The 14,129-nt window shown below is 46.6% G+C and overlaps 4 protein-coding genes across 4 annotated transcripts; 3 read left to right on the forward strand and 1 right to left on the reverse strand.

Moving 5' to 3' along the window:
- Positions 1–967: 967 nt before the first annotated feature.
- BHQ10_004376 (uncharacterized protein) lies at positions 968–2,978 on the forward strand (the record flags this gene model as incomplete). Its single annotated transcript, XM_040876735.1, has 10 exons — positions 968–1,033; positions 1,104–1,131; positions 1,190–1,442; positions 1,502–1,982; positions 2,040–2,049; positions 2,107–2,236; positions 2,293–2,432; positions 2,503–2,616; positions 2,673–2,778; positions 2,846–2,978. 10 exons carry the CDS (start codon positions 968–970, stop codon positions 2,976–2,978), a joined length of 1,461 nt encoding a protein of 486 aa, XP_040732880.1.
- A 2,564-nt stretch (positions 2,979–5,542) lies between these two features.
- On the forward strand, positions 5,543–9,618 carry BHQ10_004377 (uncharacterized protein; the record flags this gene model as incomplete). Its single annotated transcript, XM_040876736.1, has 10 exons — positions 5,543–5,739; positions 5,807–5,998; positions 6,052–6,083; positions 6,146–6,332; positions 6,412–6,439; positions 6,498–6,915; positions 7,864–8,126; positions 8,178–8,811; positions 8,865–9,187; positions 9,241–9,618. 10 exons carry the CDS (start codon positions 5,543–5,545, stop codon positions 9,616–9,618), a joined length of 2,652 nt encoding a protein of 883 aa, XP_040732881.1.
- Positions 9,619–10,244: 626 nt separating this feature from the next.
- Positions 10,245–12,976, forward strand: BHQ10_004378 (uncharacterized protein; the record flags this gene model as incomplete). The annotated part of the gene is made up of 5 exons (XM_040876737.1): positions 10,245–10,336; positions 10,390–10,503; positions 10,555–11,350; positions 11,402–11,653; positions 11,705–12,976. 5 exons carry the CDS (start codon positions 10,245–10,247, stop codon positions 12,974–12,976), a joined length of 2,526 nt encoding a protein of 841 aa, XP_040732882.1.
- Positions 12,977–13,471: 495 nt separating this feature from the next.
- BHQ10_004379 (uncharacterized protein) lies at positions 13,472–13,894 on the reverse strand (the record flags this gene model as incomplete). Its single annotated transcript, XM_040876738.1, has 1 exon — positions 13,472–13,894. The coding sequence occupies one exon, from the start codon at positions 13,892–13,894 to the stop codon at positions 13,472–13,474; it is 423 nt and encodes a 140-aa protein (XP_040732883.1).
- Between the last annotated feature and the right edge of the window lie 235 nt (positions 13,895–14,129).

Raw genomic sequence — 14,129 nt, forward strand, 5'->3', positions numbered from 1 at the left:
TCTGATCACTCTCTTTTCTTTGTATGAGTCAAGTTATGAGTCGGTTTGGCGGTGTGTCGGGCTCAATTCATGCGAAGGCCGAGTCTGATCGTGGTGTGAGTATGCCTTTGTGTGTATGGGTTCAGAAGACAACATGGATGGTTAAGCAAGTGTATAATGTCCGGGCTGGAGAATCTCAAAATGCAAAGTGTTATTTAAAAGGTCTTTGGCGATTTACAACCCTAGCAAGTGCGAGTGATAGGGTTTGTCAGGCAATTATGAAAGGTGGTTGGGCGCAATCAACCACACCTTCCATATCTGCGTGATTCCAGTGAGTTTGTAACTGACTCGGAGGAAAGCCTGATTCCAACTAACACAGAAACAAAGACTCTGTACCAATAACGCAATCTGAATACTCATGCAATATGCGGGGTTGTGATTAATCGACGTACAATATTTCTTAAAACAGAAGCACTTAAATTTCACTGCGTATCACTAAGTGGCATAGACTTGATCGCTAGCCAGTGCATAAGAGTACGTAGACAGCCGCTATATGTGTGCCATACCCACCTGATGTTATTCGGCAATTGAGACTTTTCACACAAGGGATCTCCTTCTCCTTCCCCACAGACTCCAGCACCCCCACACAAGCACCCCCGCGCGCCCAGACCTTCAGCCAAGCAGCGCTGTCAGCCACTGACTTAACCCAGGCAATGCACACGATACTTCCAGATTAAATGTCAAAACATCTATCGGATTTGCGCCGAGTTGTCAGTTCTCGACGCTATAGCAGAGATTCATGTCGACTCTGAGGCTGGGCACCTTTGGCATCCAGTCCTCTGTCAGCTCTTAGTGTCGGCCGGCACATTGAGATCAACTCACCTATTACTTATCTTATATAAGAAGCTTGCTTCTAACTTGTTTCTTTTCCTCCAAAGGTTTCATTGGAAGCTGTGATATAAATTTGAAATTTGGATCAATACACAAGATGGCAGGCAATAATTGGTATACGTTTGGCGTCGCCTTGTTTGCTGCCATTGGAACATTTCTCTTTGTGTGTCTCCCCAATCGACTTCTCTCACTCGATGATCGAGTATCATGATACGATAACTAACACTAATTAGGGCTTCGACACCGGCATTGCCACCACAAGTAAGCCTCATTCATGGCAGCGACCGCTAATCAAGACCGAGAACTGACTGAATCCCAGCAATCGCGCATCAAAGTTGGATTGACTACATGGGCCATCCTTCCAATGGTTTGACCGGTGCAGTGGTATCAGTCTACATTGCTGGTGAAGCCCTTGGGGCTCTCACGCAGACGTTTATCGGTGACCGGCTCGGTCGTATCCGCTTCATGCAGCTCGAATGCATCATCGTGACAATTGGGTGCACAATTCAAACAGCTTCCGTCAACATTGGCATGTTTTTGGCTGGTCGTGCTTTGGCCGGTTATGCTGTTGGGTAAGTGTTCACCTCACCTCCCTTCTTGAAATTTCCAGGGAAACTAACGAATCGTGAAGTGGTATGGTGGCTACAGTCCCCGTCTACCTCTCCGAAATTTCGTCACCGAAATCTCGTGGTCTTATCGGCGGTATTTCCGGCGTTGGCATCGCATTCGGAACCATGGCATCCAACTGGGTCGGCTTCGCATGCTCCTACGCAACCAACGGCACTGTACAATGGCGTTTGCCACTTGGCATCCAATTACCCTGGGGCATAATTATGTTCATTGGATTATCTACTTTCATGCCTAACTCACCTCGTCAGCTTATCCGACAGGGAAAGATTGAGCAGGCTAGAAGGGAGTTTATCACAATTCGACGTGATTTGCATTCGCATGAAGTGCACGAAGAGTTTGCCTTGATGAGGGCTCAGATTGAGTATGAAATGCAGCGAGAGCTCAAGTCATACAAAGATATTTTCAAGCTGTATCGTCATCGTGTGCTAGTTTCTATTGCTGCGCAGACTATGACTTCTTTGACTGGTGTCAATGTTATTCAGGTACTTCCCCTTCACTTTGGAATTATTCTCAATTTGCACTACTAACAAACCTTTTAGTACTATCAAAGTATGATCCTTGGCTCGATATAACTACCTAGATACAGGGCTGACATACATCCAATAGCCACTCTCTACAAATCCCTCGGTATCAATGCCAAACTCATCCTCGCCCTCTCTGGTGTCTACGGCACAATTGCCTTCCTAGCCAATACCCTGACTACCAAATATCTCACTGATCAATGGGGTCGACGAAAGTGAGTTTTGTTCCTCTATGCACCAACCTCATCAATTAGTCTGACATTGACAATAGGATGATCCTCGCTGGTCTCGGAGGTATTATTCTCATCGAAATATACGCTGCTGTTATGCAACGCGAATTCCAGAATACGAATAACCGAGTCGGGAAGGGATTCGCCATTTTGGGTATCTACCTATTTGTGGTTTGTTATTGTAAGTCTTCCACCTCCTCCCCCTCGCAAACAAGTGAATGGAGCGGCCTGTTGCTAACAACAATCTACAGATGGCATGCTCAACAGTACGACATGGATCTACGGCGCAGAAGTCCTGCCTATCAACATGCGAAGCAAAGTCATGGGCCTGGCCGCTGCGTCCCATTTCATCGTCAACGTCGGCAGTAAGTTCACATTCTTTTTCGGGTTTGAGATATACTTGGTCTAACCCTTCGAACAGTCACCGAAGCCGGTCCCAGTGCCTTTGCAAACATTCACGAGAATTATTACTACGTCTTTGTGGCGTGTACAGCGTTCTTCCTGACTGTTGCTTATTTCTATTTCCCGTAAGCATTAGATGCTTCCCTTTTCGCTTGTTATGACGATGTTGGCTAACTTGAGGCTCTTGTTTAGTGAGACAAAACAGAGAACTTTGGAAGAAATTGCGGCCGCTTTCGGCGATCGGGTCGTTGAAGTGGAAGATGTTGACATTGCTACTGAAGAAGCTATTACGGCCGCCAAGAATCAGAGTGAGCATCTTGAATGAGGTAGTTCCTTCATGTTGGAGTGTTATACTGGGATGGGATTTTAAGATGTATGGATGAGACTATATGATATGAACTCTCAATGTGGTTAGCCAATTTAATCAGGAGTAAGTTGATACGTGAGATGAACATTTATGTAAGCTGGAAGGTGTCAATTTTTCACGTATATTCAGTCAACCTTCAACATATAATGATTTTCCAACGTACCAATTGAGCTCTGGCTCACCTGACTATTTGATCATCATATTTTAAAGTTTGAGACTGCAACTAATCATGCCGCTAATTTAGATGGCTCGATTTGCCTGAACAAGGCAGGAAAGTTCCAAGTACCGTCGGACCCTGCAGATGACTCAATCAACCAAGATGGGTGGTATACCAGACAATTCAAGTAGCAATAAGTCACACATGCTGGCTGTAAAGATGGAGACGATTCTTCTATTTCCACAAACAGTCTCGAGGTTCTCGAGCCTGATATAAAGTGATGTAAAGGTGGAAGTGGAGGACGAATAGTAAATCAGGGCTCTATCCAGCAGATATAGGCTTAGGACAAGATATGAATATATGAGAAATGCTCGGCTATCTAAAATCTCAAGCCTAGGCATTTTCGGTAATGACCCAGATGCTCTTCAACGCCTTCGTCCGAATCTGAAATAGGATGACAAATGGCGACTGAGCGTTCACATTAACATAACCTATGAGCGTCATCTCACTTTTTCTATACGCACATACGTACTCAATCATCAAGCCGTAACAAGCATCATGCAGTCACAAGAAACTTTGCGGCAAAACCTTGGTCCTAGTTCTCGTCAAAAATGGAATAGCCTCCACGTATTCGATCAGCCAACTCAGCCACGAGATCCAAGCAGAATTCCTTGTCATAGCTGAATCCTAGCATGTCATATGTGATTAACTCTAGCCAAGTTTTGGGCTTGCTTATGCTAGACCAATATAGGCAGGCGGGAGCGGTTCCAAGTTCCGTGATGTTGGGATACGAATATCTGAACCTTCAAATGCAGCAGTCATGATGATAGAGATATGATTCAGATCTGTATATTCAACACCACTAAAGACCTCCATTTTGAAAGCAAATGCGAGTCATATGCATATTATTTTTGTGGGTTCAGGTAGTAATTCTGGGTCTTTCTCCAGAAAAATAATCCCCGGATTTACAGACGGGATTGCGGAGTTTGGTTGTGGGGTAAACAAAAAGCGCAACGTTTGAGACAACCAACGTTKCTGACGGCGCAACATCCTGAATCGGTACTCTCTGCCGTCAACCATGTGTCCCGCGAATCCTTATTTCTTCATTTGACCGTCTGATCAAAAGGAACAAATCGCGCTCCGAATTCCACCCGTCGGGCACGGAGCCTCATTGCATGATTAAGGTGCCTGATTTGAGTTTTCGCTGCCAGATAAACTCTGTACATTTTAGTTTGTAGCGGTCAGTCTAGAACTTTATCGCTATCAGAACTGTATTAGCCGGATGCCGAGGCTTCTGGTCAGTTTTGAAGCTTCTGTATGGTTCGTCCGGCTATGCTGATCTTTGTCGTTTGAGCTCTGCTGTCGTATCATCCGCACTAGGACAGACTTGGCTCTGTCCTAAAAGTATGGCCGGATGGAGTTTATGTTTTGGTCCGTGGCTTAGCCGGTGCAGCTAACGCTTGACCAAACTGGCTAGATTCGAAATGCGAATCTGCATGTTCCTTTGTGCTTGTCAATCTCGGACTGTTTCTCCTCGATCATGCAGATTGTCAAGTCGTATAGGTAATTCGACAGCCAGAGGAAACACTTTCTTTGTTGAAATCCGAATCATGTTCCCGGTGTGATGCCCATGTGTTTCGGGAACTGCTTATCATGCCGTCCAACAAATATTTCTGCATGTATCCGTAACACCGAGTCCTGACGACAGGATAGGATGCCACAATACACATGGCGCACGCTAAGAGAGGTAGTTGGATGCAACTAACCCTGGATTTGCCATCAGCCATCAGTTTATCGGCGCTAGAATAACCATTCCCATGTCGTTGTTTTCTCTATACACACAATAACAGAAAGACAACCCAACAGAATAGTAGTCACAAAAACCCCGCATTCTGTTTATTTCCCAGCTTTTCTTTTCTTTTACCCCGGACAGTACTTTCCCCAATGGGTAGTCTGCTCCAGGTCGTTTGTGTCTAGATCGATGGTTAGCTCGATACTCTAGTTCGAAAAGAGGAAGGTGAGATGGAACTGCCGGAAAAGAGAAAATGCTGTCTGAGCAAGCGAGTCGTGATCCTGTCGCTTGCTTTGTATCACTTTGCTGTTGGGCGCAAGTGCGGTCAGCCCGGATGTCGACTAATGACGCATAGATCCTTTAGCCATGTTGTTTCATCGGGGATTGGTGTTTCTGTTGCCTGTTGACAGATCTCGAGAGTAGTATATATAACCATGTCCGACCCTGTTTCTAGACCCTATCTTTTTGGATTCGTGCCGCTCAGCATTGTCCAAAGTCCTCCACCCATCTATCAACTCACAACACTCTTCAACTGTTTCTGGTTCTTAGTACTTTGAAATAGAATAAGAGACAATGTCTCACTCCAGTGACCTTAGTCGCCTGCAGACTCACGACATCGAGATTGGAGTCACTGATGCCCTCCAGCGCCATGCCAGCCGCCATGTTGCTCAACACAAACCCGTCTCGCAACGTGTGCTAGACTATGAGCGTCGACGACCAAGATGGTTGCGTGAATGTATTGGCGAGGCGACAGGTGTATTCATTTACGTGTAAGTGCACTCCGTTGTGTGTACCCACAGCCGCAATCCATAATGCTGACGGAACCCTTGCGCAAAGCTTCCCCGGCCTAGCCTCTGTTGCTGCCTTCATCGTCAACGGCGCCTCGACTGAGCCTCCCGTAACCGCGTTTAGCAGTTTCTTCCAGATCGGTCTTGCTTTTGCTCTCGGTATCATGTTCGCTATCATCATTGCTGGGCCAACGTCTGGTGGCCATTTCAATCCGGCTGTGACTATTGCTTTGGCTGTTTGGTAGGTCCCGATTGCTTTGCTGAAGAGTACTACCGCTGACTCATTTAATATAGGCAAGGATTTCCGTTGAAGAAAGTCCCTCACTGTACGAGTGATTCTTGTATCAACTATTCCCAGGAGATCTGTTGCTGACATATGCTGTCTTAGACATCCTCTCGCAAATCTTTGGTGCTTTCATGGCCTCTCTTTTGGTCATGGGAATGTATCGACAGGAAATCGTAAAATATGAAGAAGCATTAAAAGCACTGGGCGCGCCATTGGTGTCTGCCACGGGTCCTGCCGGAATTTTCTGTGCTTTCCCAGCGGAGGGACAGAGTTTGGGTTATCTATTCTTGTAAGTCATGCCCATTGATGAATTGGACATGGTTATATCGAATCTTTGGAGGTCCTGGACTAATTTCGTTTCGTCTCAGGATCGAATTCTTCGTCGATTCTTTCATTGTACGTAAAGACGGACAACATCCCTTCCACTCCTTCGGTAAATGACTAACGAGTATAGGGTCTTGTAATCTGGTCTTGCATCGACCCAGCCAACCCCTTCGTAACACCCTCCACCGTCCCCATCGTCATCGGCGTAGGCTACGGTGTCATGGTCTGGGGCTTTGCTGACCTAACCATTTCCACCAACATGGCTCGTGACCTTGGCGCCCGATTCGTAGCAGCCATCTTCTATGGCGGTGAGGCCTTCTCCTACAAGTCGTACTGCTGGATCAGTATCTTGGTCAACATCCCAGCGACGCTTTTCGCCACGGGATTCTATGAGCTTTTCTTGCGTGATTCGATTCAATTGCTTCACAAAGGGGGTGTGAAGCACGCTGAAGGCGAAGAGGGTTTGAGACGGTATTTGAGTGAGGTTGGTATGTTGAAAGATGAGAATGAGGTTACTGCTATGCACATGGCAAGGACGGAGGCAATCGGTATGAAAAACTAGTCTGGCATTTAAATGTGCTAGATTGAATGACTGTCTAGATATATGTTTTGACGGATGAGATGGATTGGTCTTAGTTTGTGCTTTCAACCTAATACATGCAGTGTAGACTTTGAGTAACCGAGGAAGCAATATTTCAGATTACTCAACAATTGATCACTAAACAAAATACATTTTTTTTTCTACTTTTGGCAGAAATATATGGTAGTTGATTTAAACCATTAACTGTCGTGCAGGGAGATTGTCGATCGTAGAGGTCACCCATAGGTTTTTAACAAACAGTGGGTATACTCCACAGCCCAGAGCCCAGAAACTGGAGAAGAACAGAATTCGGGGTTAAATTTAAAGTGAACGTTGAAACAGCGGAAACACTTCCTTACCCCGCGTTCTCTTCATGCTTTTGCTCTTCGTGCGTCATTCATTTTTTTTTTCTGTGTACCACGTATTCCCTCAGGTCACACCAGTTGCGTACACGACAATTTTTGATTGAGCGCCTACTCATTGGCCAGGGCAGATTCTCTTGTCTCCAGTGCGGAAATAGTAGCATTGTTATTAAGGACAGGGTCTAAGATCCCCCTCTATAGTAACTAGGTCACACACACCGGATATGCGCGGAACCCTTTCCGAGACTCTTTATCCGGGCTACTTTCCACTCATTCGTCTACTCTACCAGAGAAATGAAAATATCCAACCTATTGATTGGTCCAACAGGGGGGTTGCGGTGACGGAACGCCTACCGCAATGACAGCATTGCTGGGACTAATCCGAGCAGACAGCTCGGGTTAGCCATACACAGAACGCCGTGTAGTCTGTTGTCACATTGCTTTGCATCGTGTCGCATTTACTTATTTCATTCATGTTTTGGCTGTCCAAATAATAAACAGCTATCTATCTTTTTCCATAAATACTCTACATGTAAAAGCTCGTTGGTTCGCAGAGTTGTATTCATTCATCATCAAGAAGCGTATACAGGAACACAATATGGCACACGAAGCCGTGGCAATCGGCGTCCTCTCTATCCTTATCATTCTCTACCGCTACCTCAATCAAACCGATACACCGAAAATCAAAGGCTTACCCGAGATCCCCGGTGTACCCATTTTTGGCAACCTGATTCAACTAGGCGAGAATCATGCAAAAGTAGCCGCAGAATGGGCGAAGCAATATGGTCCTGTATTCCAAGTGCGAATGGGTAATAAGGTAAAATGTCGCTTGTCTTTCGAGAAAATTAAAATATTCACAAGGGAATAGAGAATCGTCTTCGCAAACAGCTTTGAATCCGTTAAACAACTATGGCTCAAAGAACAATCAGCCCTCATCTCCCGTCCAACTTTCCACACCTTCCACAGCGTCGTCTCCAGCAGCCAGGGATTCACAATCGGCACTTCACCATGGGACGAATCATGCAAACGACGCCGCAAAGCCGCTGCCACGGCACTCAACAAACCCGCCGTGCAGAGTTACATGCCTATTATTGATCTGGAAGCGACCACCAGCATCCAGGAAATGTACCGCGATAGTCAAAAGGGGCAAATAGATATCAACCCCATATCATATTTCCAGCGATATGCGCTCAACACCAGCTTGACGCTCAACTATGGTATTCGCATTGAGGGAAACGTGGACGATAGTCTCTTACAAGAAATCGTTGCCGTTGAGCGTGGTGTCTCAAATTTCCGCAGTACGAGTAATAATTGGCAGGATTACGTGCCGTTGTTGCGCTTGTTGCCCAAGAAAAATTCTGAGGCTGAAGAGTTCAGGGTTAGACGGGACAAGTATTTGACGCATTTACTGAATCTGTTGAAGGAGAGTATTGCCAATGGGACGGATAAGCCTTGTATCACGGGAAATATTTTGAAGGATCCGGAGGCGCAACTTAACGAAGGTATGTTCGTTCTCCTTCGGAGCGCAAACAAGCATATGAGCTAACTTGGACAGCCGAAATCAAATCTCTCTGTCTTACGATGGTCTCCGCTGGTCTCGACACAGTACCCGGAAACCTGGTCATGGGCCTTGCTTATCTTGCATCTGAAGATGGAATGCGCATTCAGAAAAAGGCATACGCCGAGATTATGAAAGTTTACCCCAGCAACGACGCCTGGGACAAATGTCTGGTTGAAGAGAAGGTGCCCTATATCACTGCTTTGGTTAAGGAAATTCTCCGCTTCTGGACTGTGATTCCTATCTGTCTTCCACGAAAGAGTATCAAGGATGTGACATGGAATGGCGTCACGATTCCAGCCAATACGACATTTTTCATGGTGAGTCATCCCCCTTCTTCTGATCTGATCTTCACAGCTAATGAGCATGACAGAATGCCTGGGCAGCAGACTACGACTCAGACTACTTTAAAGACCCCGAAAAATTCCTTCCTGAACGCTACCTCGACACCCCCGAGGCCAACCAAGGCACTCCTCACTACGGCTACGGAGCCGGATCTCGCATGTGCGCCGGATCTCACCTTGCCAATCGAGAATTGTACACGGCTTTCATTCGAATCATCACAGCATTTACTGTTCATCCTCCCAAGAACCCGGCTGATTACCCCATCTTGAATGCCTTGGAATGTAATTCTATACCGACGGCTCTAACCACGGAGCCGAAGCCGTTCAAGGTCGGGCTCAAGGCGCGTGATCCGGTGTTATTAGAGAAGTGGATTGCGGAGAGTCAGGAGCGGACTAAAGATCTTTGATAAAGCTTAAAGTGAGAGAGGTCTATGTTTGACTGGATTGTTGTGTGATTCGTTACTTGATGACATGGAGGCGAATTTACATATTTGCACGTGGCATAGCATAGTTCTTTTTCAGCGACGGTTGACGACAGCATATGATATTTCGTAGTCAGTTGCTTCTTGAAAGTATTAGCCCAATGTTGAGGGGAGATGTGGAATTAGGGTTACTTTATTCCCCATATTGCGGGCTTCACATATTGCGTATCCACTACTACTCCACAAAATGGACTCATTTCTGGGATCAACTCCTCGTTTCTCCAAATTTTATGTTCAAGGACAAATGTTGCTTATTATAAATACACCGCATACCGTTGGAATTCGTCCCTGTGCTGCGAAGTCATGACTAAGCGAGACGCAACATGATTGGACAATCACTGAAGTAAGGAGATCGAACCCCCGCAGACATAGAGGCGTTGTTTCTTTTTCCTAGCGAGTCTTAGTCGGAAGTACCCCGGACGATCGAACCTTCTTCCCCCAACCTCTGCTTTTGTCTGCACACAACAGACGAAGGAATCCGGACGTCTATACACGCTTATCCCGGCTGAATTGATTAATATATATCGATATGAACAATGACAGCTTCGCCAATGGCACAAATATCTCAGCCAGCGAATGGCGCTGCTACCGATCCTACCGCGCCCGAAAAGCGAAAACGTACCAAGTATGCAGCGAAGGCTTGGTGAGTTTGTTCCGTTTTGCGATATGGTAATAAATTTACTGACCAAAGATTAGTGTTGAATGTAAACGACGAAAGGTCAAATGTTGTGGTGAGCAGCCATGTCAGCGGTGTCGCCGGCGTCTGATGGACTGTGTTTTTGCGGTGGACGATGCTACTGCGGATAGTCGGTGAGATAGACAATTGTTAGACGAAACAACACAAAGCTTATCCTTATACAGAAATATCGAAAAATTGCTTGAGCAAATTTCCAAGATGCAGACGCAAATTGACAGTCTGACCGGAACTGTGGAATCGTTCAACTCGGCAGCACCGCCATCTCCAAAGAGGCGAAGACTGTCGCGTGCCACAATTTCCGGTCCTGCTAATAACCTCAAGTCTGAAAGGTCACAATCATCTTCCACGACAGAGAAAATCTCTTTTCATGGTCTAACCACCTCTTCATTCAATTTCGGAATCGCGCGACAAACGCTGCGGAGTAGAGGGATCACGGAAGTTGGCGGCGGCGTAAGCGGTAGCGACGACGTGGACGACTACAGTCTAAGCCATGGAGGCGTACTGGAAGAAAACGCCGTCTCAACACGAGATGCCTCGCCCATGCCCTCGCCATCGATCACACCGCATCGCGACGACCATCACCATCAACGATCATCTTCCACCATTGATCCACTATGGGGCATCAACCGCGAAGAGGCCATTCGGTTATGTCATGTCTACGAAGAGGAAATGGGTATCATGTATCCTGTAATAAACATCGAGACCGCTATCAGTCAGGTCAATGCTCTGTACAACCATCTGAGTCCCTTGTCGTCATCGAACGAGCTTGCGACAAAGGAAGAGCCGCTTTCAGATGATGATATCAATATACTGAAGCTGGTGTTTGCGTGCGCTTTGACTGCTGAAGCGAATGGGAATAGTGACTTGGCTATGAGGATCTTCCGGGGTGTGAGAGACGTTGCTTCAGATGTGATATGGCAGCCGCCGAATATCAAGAGGCTGATTTTTATCACTCTTGTGGTGAGTTCGACTTCTAAGCTTCGACTGTTCTTACCAAACTGACACCCACAGTCAATATACCTTTTCCAGATAGATGAAGAGGCAACAGCATGGCGGACTATTGGAACAGCACAACGTTTATGCTTGGAGATGGGTCTTCATCGGTCAGAAACGTATCCCCAGCCTGCGATTGTGTCACACGGAAAGGAAGGCGTCTTGAACCTGTTCTGGTCTGTGTACACATTGGATATCAGGTTTAGTATGGGCACCGGGATGCCATACCATCTGGACTCTAGCGACATAGATCCGTCACTTCCACGGCCAGTGAGTTTCCCTTCGTACGGTTGCCTAAGATAGGTGGACTAACTAGTAAAGTCCAACGTCCCATACCTAAATACAATGATCAGCTACAACCGCATTGCTGAACGAGTCTGGCGCTTCATCACATCACCAAACCGCAACCAGCACTCCCGCAAGGAAGAAATGGCCTATCTAGACTGGCAAGTCACGCAATGGTACAATTCTGTCCCGGAGTTTCTGAAAATAACCAATCCTGCCATCACTTCCACAAACATGCTACACGATCAACTAAACCAAGACGGACCTCGGAGTACTCGCCGGCTCAAAGCGCTGTTGTATCTTCGCGCCAATTTGATGAAGATTCTCATCTACCGACCCATCCTCTATACACCCTCTCAAATTGCACAATCACCCGTCGAAGCCTCGGCCGTCGTCGAAATTGCTAAAGACACAATTTGTTTCATCACGCACCTCAACAACTCCACAGACATTTACCAGCTACAACAAATCACATTCAACTGGTTTCTGATTTCTGCGCTGGCCGTACTGTTTTTGGCGGTGGCGCATGCACCAGCTCAGTTTACGAGTGCGTGTAAGGATGAGTTTTATATGGCGCTCGGTTTGATTGAAGGGTTCTCGATGCATTCGTATATCTCGCAAAGATTGTGGAAGTCGATCAAAGGGTTGCGAAAGTTGGGCCCGAAGATTGGGCTTGCTGCGAAGCCGGCAGATCAGAATCAGACTGTGGTGAGGCCGCGAAGGAGATCGCAACAAGAAGCACCACCACCGCAACAGCTGCAGCAGAAACACCAAGAGCAGAAACAGCAATCAATAGTAAACTATCCCGGCACAGCTGCAATCAACACAATGCCCCAAGAAGGTGGAGCAAGTAGCATGCCGACCTACATGCCAACCTCAACCGAGTCACGTTTCCATCACCACCACCAACAACAACAACAATCTCTACAAATCCCACCCGCACCACCAACCGCAACAGCATCAACATCAACGCTTACAGACCTCCAACCCTCCCCCGACGATTTCCTGCTCATGGACGGCACACAAATGAGCCGCGAACTGATGGACTGGTTCGAAGCAATGGGCGAGCCCCAAAATAGCATATTCGAGACCCTCAACAACGGTCCTACAACCAACAACTTGAATCTCTATAATAGTCACGGAAGCGCTGAAAATGGGATGATGATCATGGATCCGGCTGCTACTGCAGGTATTAATGGTGCAGGCTGGAATGGGATACTGACCGATACGACATCGTGGCCGGCGACGGATGATCTCATGTTTGGATATGGAAGCGATTTGGCGAATATCCTGAAGGATTGTTTCTAGGTCCTAGGTCTCTCGAGCTATACAATTCCGGTTTTTTATATTTTGTATATACCCAATACTCAGCCTCAGCGGGATTATCAATTATGTTCAAAAATGGTTAAATGGTCTATATCTGTACACCCTCCGTATCTTTGTAAAGTACGAAGGTATTTATAAAAAAAGAATTGTACAAGAAAGGAAATCAAAATCTATACACCACCCTCCTTTCCACACGGGGCTAGACATGAGACTCAAAATTCATCGCATGTCGACAAATCTCATCCTCGTCGGCCATCATCGTACTCCTGTGCCTCGTACGCGACTGACACATTTGCCGAAACCAGTTGACGCGACAGTCCTCCTTCATTACGCCCCAGCTGTGCGTGAAGACGTTTGGTTGACAGTTTTGACATGTCCCAGCTGCGGATCCTCCCGATAACGAGGTCGAGGTGTCTGGGCAATTTATGTAAGGCGGGTGTAGGTAGCCTATATCTCTGAACCTATAACCCCCATATATCAGTACACTGGTGTAACACGAAGGGGGGAAACGAAAGGGGTGAAGTACCAATGAATCCTCGAATTGTCCTCAAATAATCCCAACGCAACGCTATGAACTGGCGCATCCCCCCACCTCTCGTAAAAGAATCCACCAGACTGATCCAAATGCTCAAAATACTGTTGATATTTTGTCGAACGCCAGAAGTCAAGATCGCCAATCTCAAAATTCGACCAGAAATGGCACGTGCTGTAACCATTTGCGGCGTCTGTGTGGTCAGGTCGTAAAGTGCGGTCTGTGAGCCACATGAGCGAGTTGTCTGCTGCTAGATAGTCCGGGTGCGATTTGAGAAAAGATTGGGTTTCGGGCCAGAGGGAGGCGACGGAGCTGGGGTCGTCGAAGATGTTGATTGTGAAGCCGTAGGTTTTGTTATGGTCGGCCATGAATTGGAAGGGGTCGTAGGTTATGTCGCAGAAGAATCTAACCCAATCAGTCTCTCTCTCGTACGATTTTAAAAGGGGACGGAAAAGGGAGAGGCTCACTTGACATCCGGCTCAACACGCCAATAATACTTATACTTTTCCAACGCGGGATGTCTATAAAAGAATCCCGAATTCCATCGACACATCTGATGATAACTCAATAATCCTGCATATTTGATACCTTGTTTCTTCATCC

Source organism: Talaromyces amestolkiae (genome assembly GCF_001896365.1).
Source record: "Talaromyces amestolkiae strain CIB chromosome Unknown scaffold7.1, whole genome shotgun sequence".
Classification (NCBI taxonomy): Eukaryota; Fungi; Ascomycota; class Eurotiomycetes; order Eurotiales; family Trichocomaceae; genus Talaromyces; species Talaromyces amestolkiae.